We start from the raw sequence: 26,833 nt of genomic DNA on the forward strand, positions 1-26,833 counted from the left end.
GACAATGATGTTTGAATTGTTTATAGCTTTTGTTATTAAGACCAGTGTTGCTAAAAGTATCACTGTCCATAGATATTTCACATGTGCAAGAGATTCTATTGGCTATATATACCTAGGTACAGAATTGCTAGCGAGTATGCCAATATTCAGCTTTACAAGTTGTTTCCCAGGCTTTGCTATTGTTAGCCTTCCTAATTTTTTAAAAAGATTTTATTTATTTATGTTTAGAGGGGAAGGGAAGGAGAGAGGGAGAGAAATATCAATGTATGGTGGCCTCTCATGTGTCCCCTGATGGGAACTGGCCTGCAACCCAGGCATGTGCCCTGACTAGGAATCGAACTGCGATGCTTTGCTTCGCAGGCCCATGTTCAATCCACTGAGCTACACCAGCCAGGGCAGCCTTCCTAATTTTTGCAGAAGAATGCATGTAAAGAATGTTGTGGTGGATTTCAAAATCGTTACAAATTCTTCTCATTGTATGCATACCCCTCTGCAATATGGTTTTACCTCCTAGAGTTTATTCTAATCCTTGACTCTGCACTCGGCTATGTGACTTGCTTTGGCAAGGGGACATCAGCAAGTGTGACACAGAGGCTTTTCTATGTAAAATTTCTATGACACAGAAATTGGAGAAAGGCTGATAACTCCATGACTACATTAAGAGTTTATTGAGAGAACTTACATACCAATGACATCTTGAGTGGCAGAAAGACGACATGGATATCTGCTATGCCTTCTATCTGCCAGGCTGTTTCATAGCTAAAAGCAGTGAGTACATGGAAGAAAGGAATGTGTTTAATCTATAGGAAGGAGAACCACCAAGTGCCCAAAGGCTCTGGCGACAGAGCTGGTTAAGAGACGTAACCAAGGGCTTCTTGTCCAGAGGCACAGAAGAGTTCTTATGCACATGGGGACGGGGCAGGGGGGGGAGCGCAGTCATAGATGGTGCATTACCGTCAGCTGTGGACAGCTCTGTAAAGCACTTGAACATTGGGACCTGTCATCTCTTACTGCTCTTTGGAACCCTCTGCCCATGTGAAAATAGCCCAGGCTAACCTACTGAGCCAAAGGGGACCACATGGAACAAAGACAAGGCATCCCAGCAGAGACCTGCCCCGCGGAACAGCCAAGCTATCCCAGACCAGAACTGTCCAGCCTAACTCTCAGAATCATGAGGAATATTAAATGAATTTTTAGATCACAAAATTTTGAAGCTAAGTTGTTACACAGCAAAATACTCATATATCATCAGATAGTGATAATTGATACAGTGAAAAAGAAAGAAATATGGTACAAGTTTTAATAAGGTGGATAAAAGAAGCTTTCTTTGAGAATCTGACATTGGGGAAGAGCACTGTAGAGGAAGAGGAAAAGAAGTACAAAGACACTGAGACAGGGGCATGTCTCACCAATAGTTATTAAAGTCACTGGTAAATTCAACTATTTAAATTTCTAAAAATTAGAGTTTTGCAAATACAGAGATTCTAGTGATATCTGTGATTATTTAGTATAAAGAAAATCCCTCTACCCACCGAAGCAGTGCTAAAATCTCCTAAAAATTAGATCTTAAAAACTTACAAGGGGCAGGAGAACCTTGTATAGTCTCTACTGATTACATGGTTTTGCAATGTGGAGATTTCCAAGTTTCTGGAAGGAAATAGATTCAACAATGAGGGAAGAAGTGGCCAGTCAGATCAACCAATTCGACTTTACTGGACTTCATTCTGTCTTCTTCTAGATCACAGAGCAGCATCTGACTGAGCTAAACATTTCTTAAAAGAATTCTGAATAAATCACATGCTTTAAAAGATACATACTGGGGGGAAACAGGTGAAAAATCTTGCCCATCTCTGTGCCTCATCTGTCTGGTTACCCCCCATAATCAATGCAACCACTTTGTATCAGTGTCATATGTCTGCTCATTTTTTCTTCACTCACCTGTCAGTCTCCTTTGCCAGCTCTCATTTACCTGACTTGGCCCATTGCCAGCTTTCTCCAAGTGATTTATCTAGTTCCGTTGTTTAAAATACTGGTGTGAATTTGTATTTCTGGTCCTGAGCTCTAGATTTGTATTCCCAACACTACCACTCGGATGATCTCAAATTTAACATGTCTTCTTTAACCCATCCTCACCTCTCTTCTTGTAACAAACCCAGTCTTCCCTAAACCCTCGCTCTGCCACGACTTGGCACAACCATCCACCCAGTTATCAGATCCAGAAGCACAGCCATCCTGACGCCTCACATTTCCTTACACCTCACATACAATCCAGGTCCCAGTACTATTCCAAATATATTTAGTATCCACCCACTCTCGGCTCTCCACTTTTTGCTGCCATCTGGATCAGGACATCTTCCCCTCTTACTTGGACTATTGGAAGGGACCCCCTCTCCATTCCTATTCTTGTCCCCTTCAATTAATCCTTCACATACGAGCGAGAGTTAACTTCATATAAATCATATTACTCCCTACTTGAAATTGTAGAATGACTTCTCACTGCACTCAGATCAAATCCAAACTTATTTACATAGCCTGCAAAACTCCACATAACCTGGACCATGCATATGTTTCCTACCTAGCTTCGTATCACTGTGTTATAGGTGCACTGTGCTAGAATCTCAAACAGACAGGTATCCCCATTAATTCTCTCTCACACCCTTTGTTGTTTCCTTTGTAACATCTGTTACACTGTTTATGTTCTTCTCCATCAGGTTTCTGACTAAAATATCTGTTTATCTTCATTCCCCACTGTTCTCCCCAGAACCTGGGCTACAGGTATTTTGTTTAATGATTGGATGAATGAACAGATATCAATGCAAAATGATCTTCCCATGCAAAGAAAGGAAGTGCTAGAAGACATCCCTAAACAGAAAATCCCCAAACTTTAATTTCCAAATTCCATGTATGGCTTACCACACAGATAATCTTGTGGGGGAAAAGGAAAAATTCTTCCTGCCTCTGGTTCTTTTTGGCTGGTTGAATTAAAAAATCAGCATGAGACAGACTGACAGGAGAAAATCAAATTTAGTTTCATGCCCATGGGAAGCCCATCTACATCAGAGAGTTGAGTCCCCACATACATGAGAGATTCAGAGACAGAAAGGGAAAATGAGGTGCAAAGACATCCTGAGCTCAGGATGAAGGCACTTTGGGGCTTGAGAGCTGCTGCAAGTAACTCGCAAGTACTACTGATTACTTAGAGCAGACAGTAATCAGTAGTCTGCCCAGACATACAGATAGGTCAAAAGAGGTTATATCTGATCATCTCTTATGGTAGGCAAGGCCTCTAACTCAAATTCTTCTGGGTAGTTGGGGGAGGGGAGGCAGAAGTTTCTCTGCCCTGCAGGGTCTTCAAAATAATCTGCACACCACAAAAGCACACCTTAGGGTGACTATTCCGAACCCTTACAATGTGAACTGTTAACAATAATCCAAAGGGGTTAAGAAAATGACCTATAAGAATGCCTCATTTTGTTAAGAATGTAAAAATTCACAAAATAAAACTGTGTATATACATACATCTATTTACTAAGACTTCATTAATAAGCAAACAATAATCAAGTAAGCAGCAAAATAAAGATGTGCTTGCAAAAGAGGGGAAAGAGCTCTTAGCAACTGCTCAGTAGACCACATGAGGATGAAGGCAATAGCCGTGGCTGTCAGGCACTATTCTAAATGCTTTATGTGAATCTGCTCTGTTAACCCTAACAATAAAGGTACTGACTACATTGTCAGGGAGGAAATCGAGACAGCAAGAGGTGAAGTAAGGAGCCCAAGGGTTGCACAGTAGTAGAGCTGGAATTTGAACCAAGGCAATTTAGCTTCATAGCCTTGACTCTTATCACCACCTACCCAGTCCATTCAGAAAAATTTGTAAAGAGCAAGGTTATTATTACTAATGAACCTCAAGAAAAAGAGAAAACATCAAAAGATTTACTAAAAAAAAATGTACTTCTGGAATACTACCAACAAACTCCATCGCAATTATAGTTACACCAGCTGGGGATAGGATTACTCAATAGGTTACTCTTGCTTAATTTAAAAATGCCTTAAGCTTCAAGTGACAGTTTTTATGTGACACAAAAAAGTATCACCTATTCAAATTTCCAAAACCTTCAAGAAGGATATTTTAAAATGAGCTTTGTATAAGGCTTTACATAATGCATAGTATCAGTTCACTCAAAGGTGCCTTCCAGACAAAACAAGAAGTTTCCTGAAGCAATGAACCCCTTAAAAGTTTACCCCCCAAACATCTGCAAGTCTTTGTGAAAGCACAGTATTAACTAACACAATAACAAACAAGTTCATCTAGTTTGTTTTGGAGGTTAGTCAGGATTCTCTAATCTGGAGTTTATTTCCATACCAAAGAGAGAGAGAGCGCGAGCCAGAGAAAGAGACCAAAAAAGAGGGTGTGGGCATAACAGCAGTGATAGTAAGTACCTGGCCCGACAATCTCCAAGAAAGGGGAGAGACTAAACACGTTTCGTAAAATCAATGGAAGCAAAGAGTTCCCAAGAAGACAAAGCATTAAGTCTTCTACATTGTCCATTTATCCAGAATGAAATAATTACAGAAATGACTCCACAGATTAAGAGATAATACAATAGAATGATGGAATTACGAACAGCTGGGAGAAATTTTTTAGCAGGAGCGAAGTAATGAACAGTTTCATCATCCTTATTAGCAACAACATTCACTCAGTGAGACGCTTTTCAAAGATCCTGTGTCTTTTCCACTTGCCAGAAAGAAGACACCTTGATACCTGATAGTAACAAAGCATGAACTCAGAATAACTGTTCTGAAGAACAGAACTAATTTTCTTTCCTCAGAACATTCCACTGTAGATCTTGCCAAGCATGGTGTTTTTGTTTCCACAGAATTCACAAGACTCAATCAGCAAAAAGGAGGAAAGACGTATAGACACATACAGATTTCTTTAATACATAAGAGAAATCATTTTAATGCAAACCAGCAAATATTACCAAACCATATAAAAACAACTGGAGACAACTTAGCAGAACAGAAAGAACATTTGGGATCTCATTTCCAGTTCAGGTTCTGGCACCACCTAAGCCATATGGCCTCAAGCAAGCCAATTACCGATTGCTTATGGGCCTCAATTTTCTCCCCTTAAATGAGAAGAATTTAAATATATGTTAAGAGAGGTTGCTTCTACGTCTAAATACTGCATCCAGTAGGTTTCAGTGAAACGATAAAATATCTTACTTACTCTAAGTAAGGCTACTTCTAACCCTTACTTAACTACATGCAAGCACCAAAAGCTTCAGCTTCCTCTGCACTTGTAAATTCTTGCGACAATACATGATGACCAAAAAAGATCAGTATTAAAACTCTCAAATGCAAAGCTATAATCATTTTCCAGTCATCTACTTACTAATCAAGGTGACTAAGTCAATGTATAACACGATCAAACTATTCCTGGCTAGCTTTTATTGTGTTCAAAAGTAGGGCAAAGATCATCTCAGTAAACCATATAACACTATTTTCAGATAAATAGCACACTTAATATAAAACATCAAATTTTGAAATGACACAAAGCAACAGTATGCTGCACTGATACATGTCCAGAGTCCAGAGTAAAATGACAACATCACCATATTTTCATTTATACAGTGAAACTGCATTTACTATCTCAATCGCTGTGACAATTCTGTGAAATAAAGTGAACAGTACTTTCATCAATACAATCCAGACCGGCTCAGAAAGTTAGGTAACCTGTAACCCTTCACTAAACAAATGCTGGGGCCCAGACTTCAATCCAGGTTTTCTGATTTAAAGTCTTTAGCAATCCTAAAAAGTGGTTATTCAAGCCAAGGCAGGAAGAAGGTAAAAAGTGAGAAAATTTGGATAATCAGTTCCTGGATAACTGAAACTGAACAAAAAGAATATAAGATCAGGTTTGGCAGTTATAGTACAATAAGTAAATTTACCAGATATTGGAACTAATAATAAACTCTAATTTATATAATTCCGCATCTCAAAAATCTTGTCACCACATTTCAGGCAAGTGTGAGCATTTTTTCTAAATGAAAAATAAGAAAAAATATGTAAACTAAACAACAAACTGATGAAACTAGCTATAAGTGAACTATTAAAAGGCACTTACTGAAGTATTTCAGAAACCTGGTTATTCTTAAATGAGCATCACAGAAACCAAAGTATATTGGATATACTTTAAACCAAATAGAATATATCTTCAGAGTAAAAGAAAATCTTCAATGTTAAAATAATATAGGCAAACAAGTAAAAGATGAAAGATTTCTAGTGTGGAGTTACTTCACAGCTACATAAACTGGCTACATTTGTCTGGATACCAAGCATTTGTCTTCCAAAGGTAAAAAACAAAACAAAACAAAAAAAAAACCCTAGAATGCACAAAATGTTGCCTAGTAAATAATACTTTCTCTATCATCATTTATGCTATACAACCAAAATTAGAACTAATGATAGAATAGGCAGCAGTCAGAACATTAAATTCTCTATCATTATTACAACACTGGAAATACTTGTACAAGCTTCTCCAAAAGATCAGTGCAACCTGCAAAATTTCTGACAAGCCCGAAAGGAGAAAATGAAAGCCATTAAAGTTAGGAAAAGGATCTTTGTTGCCAAAATAGGTATAAACAGTGCCAAAACCTATACATTATGAGACTTTCCAATGAATTTACAGGAAAACAAAAGATAATAATGTAAAACCTACTGGAGGTCCCAAGAAATCTTAGCAGTGGACCACAGATGGCTTCTCGAAATGTGCGATTAAGTCGACCTTCATGTTTGACAGCAAATACCTCCACTGTCATGAAATACACGGGTTAGAGGGGTAAGGGATTTGGAAAAGGTAGAGAACCCTACTTTTCATAAAAGCAGTGGGAGATGTGTGAAGGTCCTCTGCAAGCGATCCTCAGAGCGAAGGCCCCACTCCCTTCGCCACCAAAGCTTTAGAAGGAACTTACATATCTGAATTCTGTTCAGAAGCAGGTCTATTGAGCGTTGGGCGCTAGTGTTTGGGGAAGTCAACAATCCAAACTGACATCCTGAGAAACAGCTAGGTCATCAGCAGGGAAGATCTCCACTTACTCTCAAGTCCTAGACACCTGAGAGGTAAAAGGAGACGGGAACTCTACAGAACCTTAGAACAAGTTCCAAATCAGTGGCGCTCAGATCAAAAGGTCGGGAGTCCAACGTATGGGCTCAGTGAACTGGCAGCCAACCAGGAAGACGTGTCCCAAATAACTTGGCTACCGCCAGACTGAGACTTCCAGACTCAGCAGCACCCGAAAGCACTGCTTGAATTCGAAATCACTGTGCCCCAGATCTGCACGGTCTAAGTGGGACAGCTCAGGAAGAGGCCAAGCTCTGAGGACAGTGTCAGGCTTCCGTCCCCAATACCCCGCGCTCGTTTACCTACCCGCTCTGACTCCGGCTTCTCCGGATCTCAGAATCCTGGAAGCAGCACCTGACCGACTCTCACACCCGCCGCGGGGCTCCGGCCAACCGGAACTCGTACGTCACTTCCGGCCCATGTTCCCCCGGGAGCCTGCCTCCTAAAAAGAAACGTTCCCACCTCCGTTCCGCAACCTCGGCCGACGGTCGCGGGATTTCGATTTGGGACCTGTGGGCGGGGCGAGAGGAAGAATGATTGTTCTCTTAGCAGTTCTTGATCCGGAACTTGTCGAGGAACCACGGAAGCGGTAATCCGCGCGTTGGAAGCGTGTTCGCTACTCGAACTGAAGAACCTAAAGACGCCAGTGAGGCGAGGAGAGGTGCTGTAGGTAAGTCGGCCTTGTGTCCCTCACAGGGCGGAGGAGAAAGATGTCGTTCTTCATTCTCTCTCCAGTTGGAATGTTTCTTGCCACCTCTTTCCGGAAACCCCCGCATTCCCACTCCTTCATCTTGGTAAATTGTCTTTCCGCCCAGTGGTCGCTGGAGTCCTGTTCTATCAGCCGTTCTTTGGAACAAGGGACCAAGATGCTGGGGAGTGGAAGGACCCAGGATTTTCAGTTCCCAGACAAAGCCTCCATTGAGGCAGCATCGATGTGCTCGCTCCGTTTGTGAGAAAATACCAAGCAGGCCTCACGCTCTGCTGAGTATTTATTGAATACCCTCAGCATGTCGAATGCTAGAGAAGTATTTGATTCTTTACTACTGTACCCCAGGCAGTGTACGGGATGGACCCATAGTGGTTATGTTTAAGTGCCACCGCAGCTCTGAAGAATAGTTAGGTGTGGGGCATGGTAAAAGATTTCAGAGACAGCCATTTGAACTTTGCCTTCACGGTGAGGAGGATGTTTTTTGTTTGTGTTTGTGTGTTTAAGTGTGTTTGTGTGTGTGTTTTATGTTTAAATAAAAAATAATTGCAAGGAAAGATTGCTGCTTCGAAGGACCTAGTAATTTGTTGTGACTGGATAGAACAGTATGTAGTTGGAGTATAGGCTGGAAGGATAAAGAAGATTATAACCAAATTGTGTAGTGCTGAAAATTCGTGCGAAAGGATTTATGTTTTATTCTTTAGGCATTTATCCAGTGATTTTTGAGCAGGGAAATTAGAGAATCAAATTTGTGTTACAGAAGTATAATTATAACGGCAAAATGAAGCAGGGCATGAGTGAAGCAAATGTGGAAAGATGAGAGGTAGTGAAGTTAATTTTGGAGACTTTTGGTCAAGAGATATTTAGGGCACTGGTAGTAAAGACAAGGAGATGGCTTAAGTTTTGGTGACTGGGTGGTAGAACTAAAGAAGAAAGTCCAGAGTTACTCCTAAATCAAGAATATAGGATAGGCAGAAAACTGTACTTGAAAAATAATTAAATAAATTTAAAAAAATTAAAAAAAAAAGAATACAGGAGAAAGGAAGTTTGGGAGGGAAGGGAAGATACTGAGTTCAGTTTAGGTCCCCATTTAGAGTACTTCATAGACATCTAAGGGTGAAATCTAGCAGACGCTGGAAAGTCAAGTTTGGAGCCCAAGAGAGACTTTAGAGATTTTTTTAAAGATTTTATTTATTTATGTTTAGAGGGGAAGGGAAGGAGAGAGGGAGAGAAATATCAATGTATGGTTGCCTCTCGTGCGTCCCCTGCTGGGAACTGGCCTGCAACCCAGGCATGTGCCCTGAGTGGGAATCGAACCAAGGAGACCTTTGGTTCGCAGGCCACCCGCGCTCAATCCACTGAGCTACACCAGCCAGGGCTAAAGGTTTTTTTTTTTTTTTTTTTTTAATCTTTAGAGGGGAAGGACAGGAGAGAGGGAGAGAAGTATCAATATGTGGTTGCCTCTTGTGTGTCCCCTGCTGGGAACTGGCCTGCAGCCCAGGCATGTGGGAATCGAACTGCGGCTGTTTGGTTCGAAGGCCCGTGCTCAATCCACTGAGCTACACCAGCCAGAACCCAAGAGGCTTTAGGAATCCTCAGACGTGATGATTTGGGAATAAGTGAGACTGTTCATCTGACAAACTGTTTATGGTCTGTCTCCTTCGACTGGAATGTTAGTTCCCTAAGGAGAAGGACTTTATTTTGTTCCAGGCTCTAGCTCCAGAATAGTGCCTAGTGCACAGTAGGCCCTCGATACCCATTGGTTGAATGGAAAGAGTATATAAGCCAGCACTGTCAGATGTAACTTTGTGGTCAGGGAAATGTTCTGTATTTTTGTCTGGTAGAGTGACCTCTCAGCACTTTCAAGTTGTTGAGTTATTGAGCACTTGAAATGTGACTAAGTGCAACTGAATAACTTTTTATTTAGTTTTAACTAATTTAAATTTAAATAACTACTTTTGGCTAATGGCTACTATATTGGACAATGTACGTATAGACCAAAAAGAGAGCCAAATACAGCACATACCACAGGGCAAAATGGAGCATAGAGCCAGGGGAGGAATTGGAGAAAAGCTCTCAGAAAGGTAGGATGGTATTGGAGTGATAATGGGGTTAAAGAATTCAAGAGAGGAAAGTTTAAAGAAAAGTTATGAGTGGTGCAGGAAACTCAAGATGAGGCTTAGAAGGCAACTATATGACAGCAAGTGTCTGGTTCCTTAGCAATTTCAGTTGAGTGGGGAAGGGAGGCAGGAAGTTGAGGAATTTAGATGTCAATGGAAGAGGAAAAGTGAGGCATTGGTTTAAGGTCCAAGAGGAAAGGTTTTTTAGGTTGGAAAATGCCAAGGGGCAGTAGCCAATGTGGTCGGCTTAGCGGATGAGCGTGGCTCGGGGCACAATGGCGATCAAGAGCATCAGTGAAAGGGGGAATTCTGGCAGGGGACTTAGAAGGCACCACGAGGAGGGTTTTAGAGGGCAGGCTTGTTCTGTGAAGCCGTCGTTAGTCAGGACTATCTGTGAAACTAGTTATTTCTGCCTTGGTTTCAAGAACTGGGTTTGTTGATATTTCTATAGAAGATATCCAGAAAAAGAAGCAGGCTGAAACACCTCTTAGTGGAGTTAGATGATAATCTGATGGGGTTCATATAAGCTTAGAACGTTCTAAAGAACAAAGATGTTAGTATTAATTTTAACACATCTGGTCAGTGTGATACTATTGTAAAACATTATTAATCTTAATCTTGCTTTTACATAACTTTGCAATCGTATTGTGTTTTGCTGCAACTTTTATTTCAGTCTTCCTCTTCTGAACTCCAGCTTCACTTTTGTTTGTACAGCCTGCCCCCCTCCCTCCCAGGAACAACTTCCTGCCTCCAGTTCCACAGATGTGCCTGCATCTGAAACTGTCACATTGACCCCCCAGCCAGATAGCATCATCCCATATGCCCCTGTCAGGGCACAAAGAATCAACCAATGAATGCATAAATAAATGAAACAACCAATCTGTGTTCTCTTTCTCTCCCCTCACCGCCTCGAAAATGAATAAATTTAGGTCCCTTTTAGGTCCTCTCTCTCCTACTACTTCGTATTATTGTTTCTCTATCCTGAGCATCTACTTACCTACCTTTCTTTTAGCTCTATTCATTGATATTTAAATATGCTCATCTTTCCTATTCTCTGTGCCCCCTTCTACCTATTGCTTCCCCCCCTGCTCTTTCACTTTTTTTCTATTTCTTGATCCCACTTCAGACTAGTTTCTGCCCCCCCCCCCATTAGTTCCTCACCATTGTCCTCCCGGTCTTCCTGCTTCTGTAGCTGTAAAAGTTAAGCATTTTAAGAAGGTACCTCCAGAAAGGATTACAACTAGAGAAAGGGATGAGTGAACTACTATAAAATGCAGAGGGTTTTTTGGTAAAATGAGGTATGCAAAGGGTTTGGGGTTTTTTTTGTTGTTTTTGAATAGTAAAGGATTCTAAGGACTCCCAGGAAGTGAAAATAGTTACAGGTTTTATAATACTAAGTAGCAGTTTTGGGGAACTTGGTATTGTTCTGGGAAAGGCAAGGTTTGAATTTGAGATTGCAAGTACTGGGATATTGGGCTCCCCACAATTTGTAATAACTGTACTTTTGATTTAGATACAGCCTTTAAAAATCAGGATATAATACAGCAATATGTGTTATACTTTTATAATTTGGAGATACATTTATAAACAATTCTTTCTTTTCCTTTAGATATTGAGTGTAATCCATCTTAACAAATACTGAAGGTCTGTTGACCCAGCTTACCTCATTTCTAATTCTCCCAGTCCTCGAGGCCTGGAGACAGCCTTGGCTTAATATGAAGATCTGTTTGCAAAGGCATTGTTTCTTTGTTTCTGAACTAGAGATGAGTTATAAGGCATTAGAGCAGTGGTTCTCAACACTATCAAACCCAACATATACTTTTTAAAGAATCATCTGTAATGAGTGAAAAATGGTGCACTTTAGCATGTAGTTTGGCAGTTCCTCAAAAAGTTACAAAGTTGCTACATGATCCAGCAAATTGACTCCTAGATACATACCTAAGAGAAATGAAAATATACTATCCACAGAAAGACTTATACTCATAGCCAGAAGGTGGGGAAAACCCAAATGTCCATCAACTATGGATAAATTGCAGTATACTCATATCACAGAATATTATTCATCAATAAAGAGGAATGAAGTAGTAATACATGCTACAAAATGAATGAACCTTGAAAACATTATACTACATGATAGAAGCCTGAAATAAAAGGCCACATATCATATAATTTGATTTACATGAATGCCCAGAATAGGCAAATTAATAAAGTAGATTAGAGGTTGCCAGAGGCTGTACTAGTGAGTACAGTGGTTTCTCTGGGACAATGAAAATGTTCTGGAATTAAATGGTGGTGGTGAGTCTTGTGGACACACTAAAACCACAGAACTGTGCACGTGTAGTGTGGCTTTTATAATACGTGAATTATATCATGGAGTTTAATATCCCCTTCCCCTGTACTATCTTCACATTAAAATATCTGATAATGCTGTATAACCTACTGTATAATTTTAAGAAAATATTAATGTCCTAATTTTAACATAAATGAGAATAAAAAGAAAATAAGGTATGTATTTCCAGGACTTGTACCAGAGTCATATAAACCCAACAGCCTTCAGTGTAGACTACATTTTATTGACTCAAATACCATGAACACCTTTGCTGGGGGAACAAGAATTCCTAAAGGATGATCTTCCTTTATTTTATATAATATACTTCTGGTAAATTTAGTGTATATTAAAACTATCCAAAAAATACTGTTGTGTTCATATGTAGAATGAAATTAAGTTCTAGTCTTGTGTATTAATAGTTTTGCACCTACAATAATGCCCAGTGGGACAAATCTCCACTTGTAAAGCTTTTATCATTCTGTGCTCAGGTCTAATGTCAGGAAGACAACGCCACGTCCATTATACAGACAAGCAGGAACTTCTCTGAGGAGCTGGTCCCATTCCCTAGAGAACCATTGCATTATGAGGACAGAATTAAATAAGCACTGTATTCCAGAAAAGGAGGTGGAGGAGTTACTGTTTTCTTTAGACTCTTTGGACATCTTGGTGAAACAGAACATTTCCTTGCCCTACAAGAGCTAGAGAAGACTGAGGAACAGAGCTTTGCTGTGTCCAAGAACAAGAGATACTCCTCTCATTGAGATTCAAAGTGACCTAAACTGTTTCATCTGTATTCTTGGATTTTTCCCAGTGCACATAAAAAGTGGTACACTTGTAAGATCCAAAATATATTTTGCTTTTGGGGAGATGACCTCATAATAGTCTTTTTTTTTCTTTTATTGATTCTAGGGAGGAGCGAAGGGAGAAAGGAAAGAATCATCAGCGCTAGGAAAACTGGTCAGTTGCCTCTTGCCTGCCCCCCACCTGGGGACCCAATGTGCAACCCAGGCATGTTCGATTCCCTTAGTGGGACTCAAACTGGCCACCTTTGGCTTTGCAGGTTGACACCCCACAGAGCTACACTGGCCAGGGCCTGTTGTTGCTTATATATTGTTGAGGTGTTTTATCTGATAAGCCCGTAACCTTTCACTGCTACATAGTGATAACCATTTTCCTTTCCTTTAAGATGCTCTCCAAATCCTTGGTTATGGAATATCTGGCTCATCCTGGTACACTCAGCTTGGCTGCTGGAATAGCATGTGGCATGTGCCTGGGCTGGGGCCTCCGAGTACGCTTTGGGACGGTCCCCAAAAGCTCAGTGAATGAGACAGACACAGAGACCAGAACTGAAGCAAGCATCTTAGGGGAGAGTGGGGAGTACAAAATGATTCTTGTGGTTCGAAATGACTTAAAGATGGGAAAAGGGAAAGTGGCTGCTCAGTGCTCTCATGCTGCTGTTTCTGCCTACAAGAAAATCCAAAGGAGAAACCCCGAGTTGCTCAGACAGTGGGAATACTGTGGCCAGCCCAAAGTGGTGGTCAAAGCTCCTGATGAAGAAACTTTGATTGCATTATTGACCCACGCAAAGATGCTGGGACTGACTGTAAGTTTAATCCAAGATGCTGGACGTACTCAGATTGCACCTGGCTCTCAAACTGTCCTAGGAATCGGGCCAGGACCAGCAGACCTAATTGACAAAGTCACTGGTCACCTAAAACTTTACTAGGTGGAATTTTGTATGATTGTCCCCCCACAAGTGTCTGAAACTGTCAAATTTTAACAATAAAAGCTGAATTTCTGTCCCCAATTTAAGTATTCTTGAGGTGAAAAATCTGTTCATGTTCTTCTGTCATATACTTGGCACAGTTACACAGTTATCTTGGGCTAAAAAACAAAAAACAAAAGGTTGGGTTAAGTTGTCCTGGTGGTGTAAGTCCTGAAAGAAAAATTATTTAAAAAAGAAAACAGGTCATGACAAACTTGGGTTGCAAGGGGGGGAACAGCATTTCCTTTGCATGGTTAGGTCCCTCTGCGTGTTAATAGCTCTCCTTCCCAGAGACTGTGTTGCTGTCACCCTTGGAGAGGACCGCGCTTCAAGAGTGGTCCCACTGTGGTTTGTTTTTACTACCAGACCGTTTTGGGGGGTGCAGAGGCTACTTTATTAATAGATGGTACAGCCACCCACAGAACGTTTAGAATCTAACCCATTGAGTTTTTAAATTTATGTCTCAAGGTTGAGGTTTAATGGCATTGACATAACTTGCCTGCGCAGTTTCATGTTCATTTCCCTCACAGTGGCCAAAGGTTCTTAGCAGTGGTTCTACATCATAGCCTAAAAAATTTGCTTTACTTTTCCTTTCCTAACATGAAGGCACTGAAACTGGTGAAGTGACCTGTGTGAACCTTGAAGGTGGTAATGGGCACATGTAGGAATTTATGGCCATTGTGAAGTAGTGTCATCCCAACATCCTAGTTTCCCTACAACTTCAGGAACTTAGGTAATTCAGTTAGGGCACCTTTATTTGCCTTTTGATCTTTGTACACCTAGCATGACGGAATTCCAATAAAACCCACACATATATACCAGCTGTCCAGAATATAAAGAAGATCCCAGCTCCCCAAGCTATATAGCCTTCCACCCTTTTTGCATCTATTGCAGAAAACCACTTTTCTTGAAAGCCTTTTAGGGAGATGCTCATAGTATATCCGAGACCTGATGATACCAGGGAGAATTTGGTAACGGGCACCTGTGAGTGGCTCCACCTCTCCATGGTTAACTTCAACAGTTAGCATTAGTTAGCAGTTCAACATCAGCAGCAGGACAGCACAACTGAGGTCTCAGGTCAGTGGAGTGTGCAGGCAGAATTCCAAGACTACTGCAGCCAGTCTTAAATGTTCTAATATTTGGTTATTTGTCTACCACTGACACTGGCCCATGACAGCACAGGAGAAATTCTAACTGTGAATGATGCCATAGTAGCAACTGTTTCTAAAGAGAATGTTTATACTACTAGATTCAAAAGTGATGCAACAGCATGTAACTGAGTTGAAGGGAACTCAATCCTAAATGCATGATTCTGGCTCTGGTAATTTCTGAGGCTTGCCTCAGAGACCGAGGGTTCATGTTGAAAGAACAGTGCATTCCCCACAGAATGGCCTGCTGTGGCTGATTCAAATTATTGTAATACGCTGTGACACATCTACTCTGATGAACAGCATACAAATTCTGGTGATCCTGGAAATACACCGCTTTCCAGTTTACTTGTACTTACAATTATTTTATGAGATCTGTAATCTTAAAGTTCTTGACATATGGGCAAGTCCTCCTGGACTCTCTAAGACATTTTCAGGAAGTCAAAACTATATTCATAATATTAAAGACATTTTTCTTTTTCTCCGTGCTGACACAAAAATGGTGGGTAAAACTGCTGGCACCCTTCACAAATGAAGGCAGGGGCACCTACCTGCACAAATGGTTTCACAGCCCTTCACCTACAGTTAAAAAATAGTTTCACTTAATGTCCTTGGGGAAGCAGTAACAATATTATTAAATTCGACCCTTGACTATAACATTAATGAACACTTCGGATGCGCACCAAAGTATGAGAAAAAGACTTGTGAGGCTGAGTGGAGAGATGAACTAGCTGCTTTTGTCATGGAACATTTTTGCACCAAGAACCACTGATAAACTAGCTACCCATATCTTTTGGACCATAAGATGCACCAAGGTTTTAGAAGAAAATAAAAAATTTTGAAGCAAAACACGTAAAATATTTAATAACATAAATAACATTATTTCACCAATGTAAATGTAGACAGAACTCAACAGCAGTATTAACAACCATTATTCCTCCCAAGTTGGGGCAGGGGGGCGGGTGCATCTTATAGTCTGAAAAATACGGTAACCATATCTGAGTTTTGGCTGTAGTTTCCTCATAGAGAACAACTGTCAGTATTTAGGTGAACTGTATCTGCCTCTCTTCCAAGCTCCTCCAGAACTTAAGACTTTTCTGATAAGATCAGTGTTTCTCAAAAATATGATTTTAAATTTTATATATAGTTGACACATTATAACTTAGTAAATCAGTATTTTCTATATAACCAATGCATGAAAGCACAAATCATGCATGGGTAAAAGATCTATTCAAAGTAAAGATAGACCAATACATTTTAATATAACAATATAAAAGGTTCACTTTTATGGTTTCAGATTCCACAATTCGACTAACTCCAATAATCTAAAAAGGCTATTAAAATTCTTTCCTAATTACAGTTCTATATGAGGCTACATTTCCATATATACTTCAACAAAAACAACACGTAACAGACTGAATATAGTAGATGAGAATCCAGCAGTCTTCACTTCAGACAAACTTTGAAGAGACTTATATGGTTAATTCATAATTCTTTGTTAACACAGAATGACTTTATTAATGTTACATTTAAATGGGCTGATAATTTATAAAATTGTTCTAGCTACCAGTACAGTAAATATCAATAGATACAACCTCACATAAACTAAATAAAACTCTTCAGCAATTTAAGAGTAAAAAAGGACCCTAAGAAAAAGTGTGAGGGCCACTGGGGTGAGAATGTCCTCAGGACTAATCAATTCCAAGAGAGTTAGGCAGCCCTACCTGGAAGGCCCCAGGTGATCTCTTGCTATTGTACTGTCTGTACTGAAATAGTCAACAATCACCACAAAGGCCTTTATGTTCAAAGGCCTTCTGAGAAGTGTCCCAGTAATGTCTCCTCTTCCTCTACAGTTTCAGTTCCGTTCACAGTGCTAAGGACTCTTAGTACCCTTGCTTACTGTTTTTAATTCCTTCTGGACTATCATCCTATTCAGAATAATGTTAGGAAAAATACCTTAAAATATATTTTATTACCAATTGGTTCTACTATTTATTGTACACCTATTACTGTCCAATCCTGATCTAGGCATTTTTGTGATTTAAACATACTCCTGCAAATAATTCTGAGAACTATTCATACTGTTAGCCACATAAGAGGACAAGCTCAGTTTATCTTGCTCAGGGTTTGAACCCAACCAAGTCAAAGAAGTTCAACAGCAGTTTCTCCTTCTACTATAGCCCATTATAGAGATGGCTTAAGTGGCAACTCATTACCATTTTAAGAATGCTATAAGAAAACCTTTACTGAAGTATTTTAACTTGTTTCTATTAGGGAAGGAAGAATAATTCTAGTGATTAAAAACTGGTTGGCTCAAAAGTATGGGAAAGGTCTAGAACAAATGTTGACCCTGAAAAGAATGAGTTCACCAGAACCATTACCTCCTGATTTTGATCACGACAATGAAAGAGAGCACAGACCCGGCAGAAACAGTAGTACAGTCAGGGCCTGAACAGCAAGACGGTTTCAATATGAAAAACAAAAAAAAGGAAAGGATTTTCTAGCTAATACTATACTTTCCTATGGGAACGTAAAGGAGAGAAATTAAAGATGAGGGAATGAAAAGAGGTTTTTAACTAAAAAAAAAAAAAACAACTTCTGTGACAATACAAGTCTAGGCAGGGGACTCTCTAACATGATGAATACTCAAATGAACTTTTATGAAACATTCATAACTATCAGCAAAGAGTGGGATTCAAACACTTTTTAAAAAATCACCTTAAACTACACCCATCCTTTGGGGACCATTACAACTTCATGTCAAGGAACAGCACGTTAACTATGTGTTTCTGTACTTTTATTTCAGGTTAATATAATTTAATATGCATGACCTGTTCATTTAAGTGAAACGCTTAGTTAATACTTAAAACTGCCACTTGGTTAAAATGATGGAGGTAGCTGAAAGGCAGCTACGGCACTGGCCGGCTCTCTAAACGACTGTATGTGCCTCATTAACCACAGCAGGTATGCTCATGATGGGGAACAGTGTTCCACATGTCCCAGCCCTAATTCTCCTGCTCTCGTACCATCCTGTACCCTTGGGATCCAATATAAAACTACCAAAACCGTGGTTCGTTTGGTTTATGTTTGAGAGGTATTTAATTAAAACTGCCATTCTACATGTTATTTCCACAGTCCAGTAATTTATTTTAAATTTGAGTAATTTTAAATTCCACAAACAAAACTGAAGAACAGCAATATTTGTTTGAATTCTCTCTTCTGTACACTCAGTGATCTAAAACACCACAATATCCAACATACACAAACCTCAGGGAAGGGTTAGTAAATACACACAGATTGGAATCATGGTGCTCTTTGTTCCTGAATGGAATGGTCCCACAGAAAAAGCACAGGATACAGCACAACATAAGGGCACCTGTTACATAGGAAGTGAGCAAAAACACACTAGCATTTTCTATATGCGTAATGAGGAAACCTGCATAGGTTAGAGGGCCTTTTATGCTCATTTAAAAGTCAGGCAAGTTGTCTGTAACGCATTTTTCCGATAATCTGGAGAGCACTGCAGTCCAGTGTAGCATGTGCTGTTAGTGTTGTCTTTGTTGCAACGACAGTCTTACATGGTCACACACCAATATTTTCGCTTTAGCTTGTCTTTGAATAAAAGAGATTTAAATGCATTTAGACAATACATATTGTAAGCTGTTTACATACACTAAATTTAAGAGCTTCAATATTAGAGTTTTTCTTTAAACACTACAGAGTGCAAATCAGGTTCTTCACAACAGATTGAATATTAAGCAATTTTTCAAAGAACAAGAGGGAAGGGAAAAAAAGCCCAAGTGAATAAAAAACATTGAAACTATTCCCCTTTGAAAATAAATTCTAAAATGATGCGGAATGTGAAATAAGCTTTTAACATAGGAGACCCAGGTTTATAGTTAGAAACAAAAAGTAGTCCTTCATGAAATAAAGGTTACAAGAACATGTGCCTGTTTTCCTCTTACAAACTGAGAAGCGGGCAGAGACGACGTTTCAGTACGAAAATAGGCGACTACAGGATCAGCTTCCCGTCTCACATGCTGTACCCAAAGCCAGGCTGTGGCTGCCCATAGGGTGGTGCAGTGTAACCATAGCCAAAAGGTGCCTGGGGAGGGACGGCCACACTGGGTCCTGCTGTCAGCATCAACTGGGGCTGACCTGAAGATGGGAAACAAAGAGGAGTGGGGCAGGGGCAAGGGGGCAGTGAACATTGTTAGCACTGAAGGATTATCACACTCCAATCTCCCTTACTCTAGCAGCACAATCAACTTCGGGTTTTGTGGGAGCACTTATGACTGTCACAACTTTGGCATGACCATCACCCTAAGGGTCCTGCCTAAAAAGCCAACAAACAGTGCAGAGCCAAGGGCCGGAACTGTGCCGGTGACTATGTTACTTCGTATCATCTACAGCAATATGCACATGCATGCTTGACACGATCAGGCAAGACACTGCTAATAAGCTTTTTACAAGATGGCATTTGCACATTATATTTGGTGACAATCCAAATGGCACAGAAAGACAATTGTTTAACATGGTTTTAACATAACTTCTATAGTTATATTTAAATTTCTGACTTAAACACATCTAAATGATAATGAACCTAATGCATTTTGAGCAAAAAATCCAGTACTAATTTAGAGAGAGCAATAAAAAAAGACATATTTAAATACACATTAGGTATAAAATAATTAGAACATATAGCCTCTTTGAAATACTTTGTTACCATTCTTAGGAAATTTAAATAGTTGTTGGCCACGTACAGAAAATGACCCAGGGAGAAGCTGGCTTATTCAGAGGGAGGAAACATGTATCGCCTCTCCAACATGGTCCACGAAAGGACTCACCCCTGGAGCCACACTTCTCCCAATACAGGTGTCCTCATGTCTCTTTTGTAAACAACATCCAAAACTGGCGCTGAGAACATTCTTTTTGGAAATTAGTAATTTATAAAAATCATTTCTAACCTTGATACTGACACCTACTCTTGAAATTTTGACCCTATTGTCAACTACCAATAAGGCCTGTCTATTTAAATTGCCTAAAGGCAAGACATTTCGTAGGTGCTCCCAAATTATCACACCCACCCTGTTTCTGTTCCTACGGTGTTTCCCATCTCAAATACAGGGCATATCTTGCTCACATCTCTAGCAATCTACTTAATATTCTACAATTTTATCAAAACTGCCCTGGTCCTCCAAATACCCAAAGTCCTTTACATTTACACGATAAAGGAGATGATGGGTAATAGATTTGAGTACTATCATTTCCTTTAGCAGGATGAGATACAATGGTCACAATTTTATGTCCTCCTCCAAAACACACCTGGTTATAGTGCTCTAGCTCCGCCCTCAAATTCACTGTTCAGATAATCTGTTCACCAAGCGTGAAATGATAACAGGAAATAGTTCAGATATGCACATGTAAGAAGAAACTAAATTGCCTTAACCATTCAGTGAGAGTTTGAAGATTCTCTCTCTGGGAAGTTCTCAAATGGAGACTCTACCCAAATTCTCTCTCCCAGTTAAAAATTTAAAGAGAGCATATACTCTTTAAGACAGCTTTAGCACTTGTGACAACTGAACTCACAGATATGTATTCCTCAGAAATTCATGAATAAGCAATTAATCAGTGACCAGGAAACAGAAAAACTGAGGTTATGCTCTTAAGTTTTTTGAGATTGCCTTTGCACTTCAGATTACCTTAGTGAATGATATAAATGCTTTAAGACTGATTTCGGGGGGTGAGGAGGAGCAGGATGACAGGGAGATTTATTTCTTAGCTCGGTGAACCATTTGCAATTTAGAAGCTATTCCCATATTTCTGTGTTGAGGTAGAATCCTGAAGAATGAAACATTATCTACTGTATTTCTGTAAGGTTAAAGAGAGACAGGGATTACCATAAACAATAGGTTGCGTCTCTGTAGCTTGTTCTTCTTCTTTTCTCAGTGACTCTGAAGCATCTAATTTATCCACCTGGAGAAAAACAGGTAATGTTAATTAGCACCTCAAAAATATTATAAACCTAGGGTTATGGCAGAAAGTGGAAAAGCCTTAGTGTGTTAAATTTTGTCAAAATAACTAGAAAAACCATTCTCAGGCCCCCTCAAATTCAATGGCAATGTCCATACTTCAGTCAAGGTGATTTTTAGCACTGTCATTATAAACCCTCAGGGAGGAGGGATTTATAAATGCCATGAAAGCGCACGCCAGGCTAAAACTGGGCATGCTAGGTTGCAGCCAGCCTGAGGGAGGGAGATAATGAAAGGAACCACGTTCTCAAATGAAGACTAAACCCTACCAAAGACAATAATGAACTCATGACCTGGCAAGACTTCCTCCCGAAAGGAAATGGTATTCAAAAAAGTAAAGTGAGTCTAATAATCAGACAAATACTTGTGCAGAATAAGCTATCTTTTGCCCAGTGTGCACAGCTTCTGCTGATATTGGTGCTAGGTTTGGACTGAAGTTAAGACTTGAGTGGCTCCATATTTGACTATAAGGATAGGCTTTATATAAAGGTAGGCTGCATGTTTTTATGCTCTATTTTCTAAGAAGTACTATGAATACTTAATTTTCCTTCAACATCTAAGAAATTTCTTCCTTTTAATTAAGCCAAAGTAAATGGCTATTATATGCAAGCTATTTTAAATAAAAGTGGATACAATCTGACACAAATAAGACTGTGGAGGAGTCCAAATGTGTTAGTGGAAGAAAGGAGCAAGAATACACAGGTCCTTCCACTAACTGGGTGTGTGACCTTGGCAAACCATTGCGCCGACCCTAAAAAAATGTCCTAGTCTATATAATGAGACGGCTAAGTGAGATAACCTGCAAAGTTCCTCCCAGGACTAAGATTTGATTCTGAAATTCTGTGGAGAATTAGGAAGAAGTGACCTCAGGACACTGAATTAGGGAATCTCCACCATACAGCTGCCACTTGCCTTTTGGAACTATATTTGTCTTTTAAACTATTTAAAAGTTGGTATCTCTGCCAAAGTAAAACTACATCGTACTTGAAGTAGAACTGAACGTCAAGTCTCACTGCTATCCCTTCTAGTGGTTTCCCAAGCCGTAAGTGTGCAGAGTGAGATGGGGCAGAGTGCAGGAAGAAACATTATGAATGGTCACTGCACGTTCTTCAAAAAGGCAAAGAGTGAAAAAATCACTCAGTGATTTTCCACATCAGTGAAAAATATACAAAGACTGGGCCCTAAAAAGGTAAAAGCAGCCCCTAATTTCTTTTTGAAACTATTTAAAATAGTGTGTTGGAGTCTTCAGATAGACCTTTAAGGTTAGGACAGCATTTTATACACACATATAAATTACTTCATATTCAGGATCACAAACATGGGTCTAATCCATCCTAACATGTCAAGGAACAAATATGAGAAGAGTGAAATGAGGCAGACTCTAGACACCTTTAGATAAAATGTGGTTTCCCCACTGTAGGAAGATGGGTTGGTTTACTTTTGCATAGATTTTCCTGTTTTAGCCTAAGTGTTCATGTGTTATAAATCACACAATGTCAAATTAAAGACCACTATCAGTTATAACACCATGAAAAATACCCGCTGCTCGGTATGCAATCTGAAGTTATTACAGCCATACACTTTACAGCACAGTACGTGCCATCAAGGATGAGATGGGGTTTGCTAGCCTAAACAGTATCCAAGAGTGAGCTAAAGAGGTTGCACACAAAAAATACATCGATGAGTATACATTAATCACTTCTAAGAAGAAAAGTGAAACAACAAAAAACCCCACCACTTTATAATACATTTCCAGACTTTCAAGGAAAATAATCTAAAGTGAACACATGTTTAAAAGTTAATGTCTAAGTCAGATGTTGAAAACAGAAGTCCTACCAAAAGAAGGACATGTAAGACTTAGAAAAACTAGCAATATCACCATGCCCAGGAACGGACACAGGCAGGCTGGACATAGGGAAAAACAAAAATAAGAACTCTGAAGGAGTAGCCCCAAACTAAGCAAAAAAAATTTTGATTTTTCTATATAATGGGACAGCCTCTGGGACAGCAACATCCAATTTTTGATTCCACTGACCCAATTTAGATTGCTCAAAAAAGAAATGCAGAGAAGGCTGTTAAGAACACAAGCTTTTTCAAGAGCTGTAACGAAAGTTTCTGATCCTTGGATTTAAAAAGAAAAATTACAGGTAAGCATGTCACTGAGTTCAATTCCATCTGTACTACTGAAAATCCACTATAATGTAAAAGGCTTTTCCACAAAGACTGCAATATGCTGCAGAGGAAAAGTTAACATGCAGTCAGTTATTTTGGTGTATGTGTGCATGAAAAAAAGGCAAAAGTACTGAAGCAAGAAGTGAGATCTGAAGATGACTGTTGCTATACAGGCTCTCAAGAAACACACACAGCCCACAGCAATGCTTGAAGAGTTTCAGAACTAGTATGATGTAATTGCAATGACTGTTGTACATGCTTGATTTAAAACAACGCATAACACTGCAGTTCAATTACCTCTTTTTCACACACACGCTTTCTAACTGCCTTGCTTACTAGCTGCTGAAGGGCCTCACACACAATGCATTTTACTCAGGTTTGCCCTAAGTTCCAATGGTGACTCCAGTTAGTTCAACGTAATTCCAAGGCATTGTCCCCCACCCAAATTCTTTTAAATTTGTTTAAACTCTCCTTTACCTCCCAACCCTTTTCTTACCACAGTTTGATACTAGATACAAGTTTGTAAATTGGTTTCATTTATACTTGGATGGAGACAGACCAATTACAGAAGCAGCAACCAAAAGGTGCCTAAATTTACCTGGGACAAGCCAACAGATGAGTAAGAGAGCACATTTTAGGTGGCTTCAGAGTCATGCCTTATTACAAAAAGTATAAATTAATATTGCTTCATTATATACAGAAACAATCCATGTTGCTCAGCAACAACTGGAGCAAGTTACTCTCATGATTAAAAATTTTGATTCCTCTTGAAAATGGACTAGCACCATAAGAACTGGACACCTGGAGAAACATGAGGAAAGTCTCTTCGGAAGCAGCTAGTATCTCTTGTATCTACTTTCAGCAAAAAATTAGTAAGAATCAAGAGATCAGAAACTGGATCACAGTCCTTTAATACCAAAAAAAAAACCCCAAAAAGCCTTTTTAGGGCATGTATATACATATATAAATTCAACAACTGTCAGGCAAACTCACAAAATAAAACCAGAGGCTGTTTAAATTTACTTAAAGTATTAAGAAAATCCTATTATGGTCCAGATACCCTGACAGGGAAGAGAAATTTCCTGAAACTTTGGAATTAATATGGAAACTCACCATGCTCAGTTTTCAATAATATATTTAAGAGAGACTGTGAACCAACTACTGATTAGCCTCCTGCCCTTCCTAAAGCCTATTAGCTGATTAGTACCAAACATCTACTAACGTCCTACAGCTCTATTATAGTTATGTTCAAGGGACTTGCAGAGGCTTTAGTGAAAATTTATTGGGGGGAAAAAGCAGCAGCAGCAGTGTAGAAAAGGAAGGAAAAAATCATGCAAATTCCTTAGACTTAGTCCTCCAGACTTAAAGATGGAAAAGAATCAACTTTCACCTTTTCCTTTATTGCATCAACCTGCAAAGGAATTCAGAAGGTGCAGCTTAGAAAAAAAATCAAATTCCATATTGAGCATAAAATGGTAGAATCAGCAACAAAGGTTTAGGGGAGAAACATCTAACCACTAAAAAAGGTATGAGAGAAGTGAAAATAAAGGGCATACTGGAAGCAAAATTTAGAATATATATATTTTTAAACCTCAGAGCTCACTGCAGAAGAATTTATGCTAGAGTCAGTGTGAAAGAAAGCAGCTTAATCAATAGTGAAATTTACAGCACTTCGGTTAACAGCAGCTTAGAGCCGGGTCTCCAAAGTCGGCATTAGGCGTAAGAAAAGCTATTCTCATCTGCCACTAAAATAAGGCAACTGTTTTTTGTCTTACACTGTCAGCAGTTCATACACAGAAAGTGTTAATTCTTAAAAAATCATTACTGAACACAATGGTATCTACTTAGATGGTTGCCAAAGAAAATATTCAGTACACTGGGGGTTGTTAGTAGTGCGCTATTTCCCCGCTTTAAACAGGCATGCTGGAGAGATCAGATGTGAAACTGATTTTAATAAGCATGTTTATTAAAATGGACCCTGATAAAATGGATCCTTTAGGACCATTTTTAAATGTTCTACAGCAAGAAAGCTTGTAACTATTGAAGACAGGGTGAATAAAAAAATAGTCTAATGTGAAAAAGCGACACTAAGTTGAGTAAGTGACTTTTTTAAGATTGTATCCCCAGCTTGTTTGACGCACTTTTAGGAAATAGGTCATCACTTGTTAACCTCCTATAATATTTTAAAGTTGAGGATTAAACTATGAAAATACTGAGAAGATTAACAGGATCTGAAGAATATATAGATGTACCTTCCCCGGGGGAAAGGCATAAAAGTCGAGAACCAACCAAATAAAGACAATGTACCTACTAAGTTATGGACATCTGAGTGATAAGAACTGATCTCAGAAAAATATTATTTTGAAAAAAAAATTTAAACCAATTATTTAAAAAAACAAATATACGATGTAGAAGTAATACTACTCATCCTCAGAAATACACTGAGGATAAACATTCTGGCAAGTTATGTTTGGGTTCTCTTTTCCATGCCATGTCATCTGTCAAACATCAAAAATGTATGGAGAACAGGAACACTTAGATCAACTACATTACTTCTTCTTAAGAAAAAACATTTGAAAAAATAAGTCTGCATTGAGTTTTACATAGTCAAGATAATTAGTTCTGAATACACCCAGAGGTGCCATTACCTTTGTCAAGTATTCCTTCATGACCTGGATGAAATAGGGCATGGCAAAATCCATGATATTGTGCCTCCAGGCAGTTTCCAAGACAACATCTGGCCTTAAAAGATCGTAACAGGTAAAGAGACAAGCTCCAAAGCACTCTCTTTTTTCTTCCTGCAAAAACCACTGTAGGAGTTCTTCAGCCAACTCAGTATCTTTAGACTCAGAAGCATACTGCATTGCATCCTATCCAAAGGAAAGGAAGAAAGTCAAACATTAAAGCCGAATACACTGAACTGGTAAACCAAGCAATACAACAGGGAAAAAAAATCCCTAATTACATTATTTAAATTAAAGATTTGTTGAAAGAAAAAGAATAGACACACAGGGTTAAGCATTATTTTTTTAAAAGTTTGAAATAAGATAGCCCCTAGAATCTAGAAATTGACTTAACAAAGATCTCCTCTATTGGGAGTTTAAAGGCAAGTCACATATTTGTGAAACTAACTCTTTCAGAGACCAGAGTCAGGTGTAGTATGCCACACCTCAGAGTTAACACAGATCATCTAGTAGTTGGTTTAAGGGCCCTGCCCCCACCAACTTCATCCACCTTATACAGGCTATCTTTCTTGCACAGCTCTACACTCTGTTTCCAGCGATTGTTGCCTTTGAAGAGATAAGCAGCGATTCTTCTAAACTCGATGAGTTCATGTTTTTCCAAACGTTGAGCGAGCGAGATATTGTCAAAGTTGTCGTAAGCATCTATTGATGTTCGCAGAGCCTTAAAAAACAAGCGATTCAAATGCCAAATCAG

At 39.3% G+C, this 26,833-nt stretch overlaps 3 protein-coding genes across 11 annotated transcripts in view; 1 reads left to right on the forward strand and 2 right to left on the reverse strand.

The window, feature by feature from the left end:
* Positions 1 to 7,530, reverse strand: part of VMP1 (vacuole membrane protein 1) — a 121,160-nt gene extending 113,630 nt beyond the window's left edge. The window contains exon 1 of one of the 3 annotated variants that reach the window (XM_037070290.1): positions 6,975 to 7,085. The gene's annotated coding sequence lies outside the window, so the exon portion shown is untranslated. Of the gene's footprint in view, positions 1 to 6,974; positions 7,086 to 7,429 lie in introns of those variants that run through there. The other 2 variants (XM_037070288.1, XM_037070289.1) reach the window with 2 other exon arrangements.
* A 94-nt stretch (positions 7,531 to 7,624) lies between these two features.
* Positions 7,625 to 14,085, forward strand: PTRH2 (peptidyl-tRNA hydrolase 2). 4 transcript variants are annotated; one of them, XM_037070294.1, is made up of 3 exons: positions 7,625 to 7,784; positions 12,469 to 12,608; positions 13,465 to 14,085. In XM_037070294.1, exon 3 carries the CDS (start codon positions 13,465 to 13,467, stop codon positions 14,002 to 14,004), a length of 540 nt encoding a protein of 179 aa, XP_036926189.1. In that variant the 5' UTR covers positions 7,625 to 7,784; positions 12,469 to 12,608; the 3' UTR covers positions 14,005 to 14,085. The 4 variants fall into 4 exon arrangements, with proteins under 4 accessions (XP_036926189.1, XP_036926187.1, XP_036926186.1 ...); XM_037070292.1 differs by lacking the exon at positions 12,469 to 12,608 and having other exon boundaries at positions 7,625 to 7,793; XM_037070291.1 differs by lacking the exon at positions 12,469 to 12,608.
* A 3,324-nt stretch (positions 14,086 to 17,409) lies between these two features.
* The window catches only part of CLTC (clathrin heavy chain), a 61,833-nt gene continuing 52,409 nt past the window's right edge, over positions 17,410 to 26,833 (reverse strand). For 2 of the 4 annotated variants that reach the window (XM_037070284.1, XM_037070285.1), the window contains 5 exons: positions 26,630 to 26,800; positions 26,044 to 26,265; positions 24,786 to 24,806; positions 21,092 to 21,167; positions 17,410 to 19,349 (listed from right to left, as the gene is read on the reverse strand). In XM_037070284.1, the coding sequence (XP_036926179.1) occupies positions 19,225 to 19,349; positions 21,092 to 21,167; positions 24,786 to 24,806; positions 26,044 to 26,265; positions 26,630 to 26,800 (615 nt within the window). In that variant the 3' untranslated portion in view covers positions 17,410 to 19,224. The remainder of the gene's footprint in view (positions 19,350 to 21,091; positions 21,168 to 24,785; positions 24,807 to 26,043; positions 26,266 to 26,629; positions 26,801 to 26,833) is intronic. The other 2 variants (XM_037070286.1, XM_037070287.1) reach the window with 1 other exon arrangement.

The sequence above is a fragment of the Sturnira hondurensis genome, unplaced genomic scaffold (assembly GCF_014824575.4).
Source record: "Sturnira hondurensis isolate 20B ecotype Veracruz unplaced genomic scaffold, ASM1482457v3 Scaffold0018728, whole genome shotgun sequence".
In the NCBI taxonomy this organism is placed as follows: Eukaryota; Metazoa; Chordata; class Mammalia; order Chiroptera; family Phyllostomidae; genus Sturnira; species Sturnira hondurensis.

What these genes read in the sequence shown, in the direction of transcription:
- PTRH2 (XM_037070292.1), top strand. Translation starts at nt 13,465, where the DNA reads ATGCTCTCCAAATCCTTGGTTATGGAATATCTGGCTCATCCTGGTACA.